This window comes from Lipotes vexillifer, unplaced genomic scaffold, assembly GCF_000442215.2.
Source record: "Lipotes vexillifer unplaced genomic scaffold, Lipotes_vexillifer_v1.1 scaffold1011, whole genome shotgun sequence".
Classification (NCBI taxonomy): domain Eukaryota; kingdom Metazoa; phylum Chordata; class Mammalia; order Artiodactyla; family Lipotidae; genus Lipotes; species Lipotes vexillifer.
The window spans coordinates 5,584,043-5,590,611 of record NW_006787698.1 but is presented as its reverse complement, the minus strand read 5'-3'; the positions used below and the strand labels follow the sequence as shown (position 1 = coordinate 5,590,611).

Here is a 6,569-nt window from a genome sequence, read left to right as displayed (position 1 = left end):
GCAGAGCCTGCAAGAAGCTGCCACTGAGGAGGGTGGGAGAGCCCTGTGAGAATGGTGGGAGGAGGAACCAGTGTGTCCAGTACCCTGAGGAGTGAGGACTGCCCCTTGGGGTGGACAGCATGGAAGGTTGCTGTGGAGAGAGGGTAGGAGGGAACACAGTCAGCTCTGCTAGAAAAGCTCACAGAGAACGAAGGGGTGGTTTTTAATGATGGGAGAGGTCATAACAAGTGTGTTTGTTAATGATCCAGTAGAGAGAGAAAATGTGATGTTGGGATCCAAGGCACAAGGTAGCAAATTGTTTTTGTGGGGAGCGTGGACGTTCTTCCATAGCAAAGGAGAGAAGGTCGAGTGGGTGGTCCTGGGGACTTGTGGATTGTGGATGTTGTCTGACTGCTTCTGTTTACTCAGTGAATTGGAAGCACCCTTAGTTAAGAACAAGGATATTGCATAGAGAGTGGTCTTAAGTATAAATGAAACTCTGGTCTTTATCTGGCAGGCTGCTGACCTCCGCTGTCACGGAAGAATGATGCCAGAATCAGGGTGGGGCGGGGTAGGGGATGACCGCTTCCTACAGCGTTGAGCCAGAAGGACGCGTGGGTCCCACGAGATGCTGACTTCTGCCCCCATCCTCCCACAGGTTTGCTCTCCTGCAGACATGGGGCGCAGAAAGTCAAAACGGAAGCCACCCCCCAAGAAGAAGATGACAGGCACCCTAGAGACCCAGTTCACCTGCCCCTTCTGCAACCACGAGAAGTCTTGTGATGTGAAAATGTGAGCGGGGCCCAGGATCCTGCCTCACGGGGCCGGCCCTCTCCTTCCTCAGTCGGGAGGTGGCTTCCCCCCACCTCCACTGTCTTCCATTCTGTCCCCAGCCTTCCTGGTTAGGGGGATCATCACCCACAGACACAGGCCCCTTCGTTCACTAAGTCCCTGCATCTCCTCCCGTTCCAGGGACCGGGCCCGCAACACTGGAGTCATCTCTTGTACCGTGTGCCTGGAAGAATTCCAGACGCCCATCACTTGTATCCTTGGGAACCCGGGCTTTTCCCAGGGGATGGGGGTGGGGTGTCAGGGCTGCTCTGCCCAGAGCGGGCTGCTCAAGGGCACCGAGCCCTGCTGCGTGCCCTGGTGGTGTGGCCACCGAGAGGAACCAGTGCCTCGTGCTGACTTACATGGGGTAACAGGTTTCAGGGCGGGGGTCTGGCTAACAGTAGCGTGAGCAACAGAAGTATGTATAGGAAGGGGGTCCAGTGCTACCAGTTGCCCTTGACCTCAGCGGCTCAGATCTGTCGGAACCAGTGGACGTGTACAGCGATTGGATAGATGCCTGCGAGGCAGCCAATCAGTAGCAACGCAGAGGACCCACTCCCTTGGCAACGTCACCCGCTGGGTACCAATCCAGAGACATTCCAGGGTCCAGGGTGTGGGTCCAGGGCCTCTGCAGCCCTGTGTGTGTGTGTGTGTGTGTGTGTGTGGAGTGAGTGTGGGCATGGGTGTGAGTGGGTGTGGCTGCAGGTGTGACTGTGGGGGTGTCCTCGTGGGCATGGGGTAGAATTGAAGGGTTGCTGGGACCCAGGGGCCTGAACTGCCTCCCTTGGCTCCGAAAGCCTTTGACTTACTCCCTCCGCTGGCACCTGGCCCCCTGGCTTTGGGGCCCTGGCTCCTCCAGGAACCTGTGTCCTGACATCGTAGGTGAGGGCAAGCCCAGCAGAGGCTGCCTTGGGACTCTCCAGCGTCTTCCCCCACCTCACCAGCACTTGTCCACTTGAACTGGACCAGCTGCTCATCCTCCTTCCCTGCCTTCCAAGGCGTGTGGCCTGGGATTCAAGCCACAGCCCCACAGGCCCCCTGGCAGGGCGGCCTGTTTTCACATTTGGCCACTTTTGTAGAGGAGGGAGGGGCTGGGTTGGGGATAGCTGTCGGTCACCAGCCCTTAAATAAAGCAGCCAACGCAAAACTCCCAGCTCTCTGGTTTCCTGGGCTCTGGGTCAGACCCAGGGGCTCAACGAGGGAACGGGGGAGACTAAGGCATTCAGAGGTGGCCTGGCGGGCTCTTGGAAGGGGTGAGTCCTTCAAACTGTCCAACGTTTTATCCACTCTACAAGCATTCAAGGTGAAACCAGGGCAGTGCTGGGCTCAGGGGACAGGGATGAACCCACAGACATCTGGCCAGGCGTTTACATGTTTATGTCTGATGTTTACAGTCACAGCAGAAACCGGGGCCAGCAGAGCCCAGGGTGGGGATTGTGGGGGTCAGAGAAGGCTTCCTGGGGGGCAACCTGAAGGAGCTAAGGCTCAGGGGCCACACTGGGCCAGAGGCCAATGTCAGGTTTGCCTGCCTTGCCCCCGTGTTGCCACAGCTGCCCTGAGGAAGGAATGAGGAAGGAAGATGCTCACAGATGAGGAAACAGGCCCGAGACAGGAGGTCACCGGCCAAAGGTCCCACAGCCAGAAGACTGCAGGGCCGGGGCCTTGAACCCAGGAGGCCTGGCTTCACAGCCCAGCGTCTTACTTCCTCCTGGGTCCAGGGTCCAGGCTTCCTGGGGGGTTGGGGGGCGGTGGGGAGCACTAGAGAAGAGTAAAGGACCCTTGTCCTCGGGTCTCGAGGAGTCTCTTGGGAAGGCTGGAGGTGGAGCCAGATGCACGTGTAGGGTGTAAGAAGAAATGCTTGGGCTTTGTCCCTGGCTCCTGGCCGGAAGCTTCTAAAACCCTTGGAATTTCCTGAGCCACTGGAGTACTTTTTGTCATCCTTAAAGAGCCCCTCTTGATCACAGGTGAGATTATGCTAATGAAGTGACTTAGAGTGGGGCCCTAGATAGTCTCAGGAAAGGGCAGGATGCAGAGTAGGAACTCAGTCAGCCACACCCACCAACCTTCGGGAAGGGGAAGGGACCTACAGATGAAGCGCATATGAGGACAAGATTTGGTGAGCTTCCGCCCTTGGTGAACACAGGGAGGTGCTGGGACACTTGGAGAGGGCATGGAAGCTCCACCCTCCTTCCCCATACCTTGCCCTAGGCATCTCTTCCACCTGGCCCCTCCCGAGTTATATCCTTTTATAATAAACCAGTGATGTAATAAGTAAAATGTTTCTCCTAGTTCTGTGAGCCACTCTAGTAAATTAACCAAATCTGAGAAGGGGGTGGGGGGGGGACCCCCCGATCTCCAGCTGGTTGCTCAAAAGCACAGGTAAACAACCTGCACTTGTGATTGGCAGCTTAAGTGGGGGAAGGGCAGTCTTGGACAGAACCCTTATCTGTGGGATCTGACGCTTTCTCCAGGTAGAGAGTGTCAGAACTGAGTTAATTGCTTGGTAGTATTGGAAAAAACACACCTTAACAAGGCTGATGGTGAGACCCCAGATGGTCTCGTGGTGTGGAGGGCCTGACACTCTGGCAGTGTGGGGCAGGTCCGTCTCCTTCACCTGGCCTCGCAAGCCTGGGCAGCAAGTGACTTACTGGTGCTTTGGCTTCCCCGTTGGTACAGTGGGAAGGATGATGGGACCTTCCTCCCAGGGTCACGCTGAGGATGGAGGCACCTATCATGATTCCTGGCACGGTTCTAACAGACTCGGACCCACGAGGGCAGTGGGGGATATGAACGGCTGAGAAGATGCTGACCAGGCCAGAAGCCCTGGCCACCACGCCCAGCCACTGGGTCTGGCATGTGTCCCCCAGGGCCCTCTCTACCCTGACATACCCCTCCTTGGTGCTCCCACCTCCCCCTCCAAGGTCCCAGGTGGGGTCCCCTGGCCAAGGCAGGACCCAGAGGACACAGGCAGAGTGGTGGACAGGTGCCGGGGGTGGGGTGGGGGATGCCCTCTGGGGTCCAGGGAAAGGGGGCTCTGCCAACCAGGGCCCGCCCACCCCAGTCTTACAGACCAAGTGCTAATATGGTGCTGTTTTCCCAAGAAGGCAGGGCCCTAGGCCAGGCATGGATCCTCCTCAGCATAGCTTCCCCAAGCTGGCCCCATGGTAGCAGGACATTGGGTAGCAGGACTTAGGGTAGCCAGGCCAAGAGCGCCTGGAATCCAGTTTATGAGGCCCCAGGGGCCGTGTGCGTCTGTGCGAGCGGGTCTTCTGATGTCTGTCTCTGCAGGTCCCCACATTCCAGCCTCGCCCCCTGCCCTGGGGAGGGGAGGGGAGAAGACCGCTGTGCCCCCAGCATGGCCGCATCCTCTCGTTGGAACCCTGGCATTTGATAGCTTCTGGGCAGGATAGCTGGGGCCCACATCACCGGGAGAGCAGGGTCCCCTCTGAAATGTGGGGAGGTTGGGACCTTGTCCAGACTTCTGGGATCCTGGGCTGGCAGGCCAGGCGCCTGGGCCAGCTGCACCCTGCAGTCAGCTACTTAACTGCTCTGTGCCAGTTGGTAAAGGGCTATTGCCAGAGTGCCTCCACTGTGCCCATCCAAAGTGGGCACATCTTTCCAAAGTGCCCATCTTTCCCCCCTGTCCTGTCCCCTCCCACCTTCCCACAGTCTACTTCAGGGCTAAAGGGTTCTCCTTGCCCACAGGGGCCTCCAGGACCTGGCTGGTTGTCCATTCTCATGGTCAGTACCAAATGTCATCCCCTGTCTGGAGGCATCATTTCATTTAAGCTCCCTGTGACCCCACAAGGTTCCATGTCCTCATTTTCCTAATGCGAAAACAGGCCTAGGGAAGGGAAGTGACTTGCCCAAGGTCACCTAGCTGACAAGCTGCAGAACTGTGATTTACATCCCATCTAGCCCACCCCGGCGCTTGGCCTCAACGCAACCCACAGACCCCCAGGGAAGGTACATGGGTGCTGAGCCTGTGTGTGTGTGTGTGTGTGTGTGTGTGTGTGTGTGTGTATTGTGTACCTGTGTGAGGGTTTATGTTTTTATGTGCCTTGAGTAGGAGTGTGTACTGCATGTGTATCTGTGTGTGAAAGGGTATGTGCAGTAAGGCTGTAGAGAGCGTGTGTACACCATACACACGAAGTGTGCATGCATGTGGATTTTGTGTGTGAGTCGGTGGGGGGGGCGCCCGTCCTGGGTCCAGTGAGCTCTGTGAGCTCTGTGTGTGTATCTTAGGGTGCATGTGAGTGTGTGTGCCTGTGCAGATGTGTGTGTGGGAGATGGGGTATATCCGCGCAAGGCCGCTTATGCGAGTGCTAGAGCCACACAGCCTCTGTGACAGAGCAGCCCTGAGTCCTCAGATGACTTTACAGCCATTTATTGTGCTCCAGTGAAGTAGAAAAAGAAAGTGCTCGCGTTACAGACACCGCCGCCATCACATCCCTTAACGCCAGCTGCAAACCAAACCGCGTGTGTCCGCTGGGGGTCTGGGCATGCAGTTTGCTCCCACTGTGGGAATGGGGGAGGGGGGCGAGCCTGGGCTCTGGGGGCTTCGCTTGGGGGCTTCTTGTCCTGGGGGACCCACCTGTGGGGAGTGGGGGACAGCGGGGTAGCTTTGCTCAGTGCGTCCTTTGGGTGCTGTTGGGAACACCCGGCCCTATGTTGGACCCAGGGAGGAGCCCCCTTTCCCCCCCACAGGCCCCCCCCAGTCTGCTCCCCCCAAACGCTAACCCTGTAGGCAGGTGTCAGGGGGCTGGAGGAGCCATGCAGGGGGAGGGGGTCGGCGGGCTGGGCTGGGCCCTGCCAAGAGCAGCACCGGCCTCCCCGGGGGAAGGCGGGAGGCCCAGGGCCCTAGGCGGAGTTGTAGTAGTTGTGCGGGTGGTGGTCGTGGGCAGGCTCGCCCAGCTCCGGGTACTCGGGCGTCAGGCAGTACTTGGGGTCGTAGACCTGGCGGGGCAGCCCATACACCGTCATGCCCCGCTGCGAGGCCCCCTTGTTGCTGCCCATCTGCAGGCTGACATTGAGCGTGTCGCAGTGCTCCATGCCCAGCCCTGGCTCGAAGATCTGCCGCTTGGTCCCGGGAGCAGTCATGCCGGCCTGCGGAGGGCAGTGCAGTCAGGCCGAGGGGACGGCGAGGGGCACAGCCCCACCAGCCCGCCCCATGGCCCCACACACACCTGGCTGGCTCCCTTGTTGGTGCCCATCTGCAGGCTGATGGTGGCCTGGTCCAGGGGCTGGTCCGTGCCCAGCTTGGGGTCGTAGAGGTGGCGCCGGGTGCCGTAGGCTGTCATGCCCTGCTGGCTGGCAAACTTGTTGGTGCCCATCTAGGGAGCCAGAAGAATCACCCCAAGGCTTACAAATCTCACGGTGGGCCATGAGATGTAACTCATGTCAGCAGACACTTACATGGCCCTCTAATGAGGCACTGTTTCCACCCTCAGGCTACAGACTGGAAACTGAGGCCCAGAGAAGGTGGGTCACATGACTGATAGGTGGCCTGACTTCCAGGGTTCGAGTTGCATCCCGGCCACTCATCACGTGGGCAATCCTGGCAAGTAAGCTATCTTCTCCAGGCCTCAGTTTTCCCATCTGTATAAAGGGTATGCTGATAACAGTACCCACCCGCTAGAGCTGTCAGAGGAGTGAGTTAGGGTATGGGAAAATGCCAAGCGTATAGTCTAGTAAAGGCCAAATATCCTGCAACCCCCGCCCCCAGCCAAAGCCTGCAGGGACCAGGGCACCCTCCCAGC

General features: G+C 58.5%; 2 protein-coding genes across 2 annotated transcripts in view; one reads left to right on the top strand and one right to left on the bottom strand.

Moving 5' to 3' along the window:
* Positions 1 to 655: 655 nt before the first annotated feature.
* On the top strand, positions 656 to 1,349 carry ELOF1 (elongation factor 1). The gene is made up of 3 exons (XM_007460715.1): positions 656 to 771; positions 952 to 1,022; positions 1,285 to 1,349. The coding sequence occupies exons 1-3, from the start codon at positions 656 to 658 to the stop codon at positions 1,347 to 1,349; spliced, it is 252 nt and encodes an 83-aa protein (XP_007460777.1).
* Positions 1,350 to 5,181: 3,832 nt separating this feature from the next.
* The window catches only part of CNN1 (calponin 1), a 7,266-nt gene continuing 5,878 nt past the window's right edge, over positions 5,182 to 6,569 (bottom strand). The window contains exons 6-7 of the mRNA XM_007460714.1: positions 5,997 to 6,143; positions 5,182 to 5,916 (exon numbers count right to left, since the gene is read on the bottom strand). Of these exons, the coding sequence (XP_007460776.1) occupies positions 5,671 to 5,916; positions 5,997 to 6,143 (393 nt within the window). The 3' untranslated portion in view covers positions 5,182 to 5,670. The remainder of the gene's footprint in view (positions 5,917 to 5,996; positions 6,144 to 6,569) is intronic.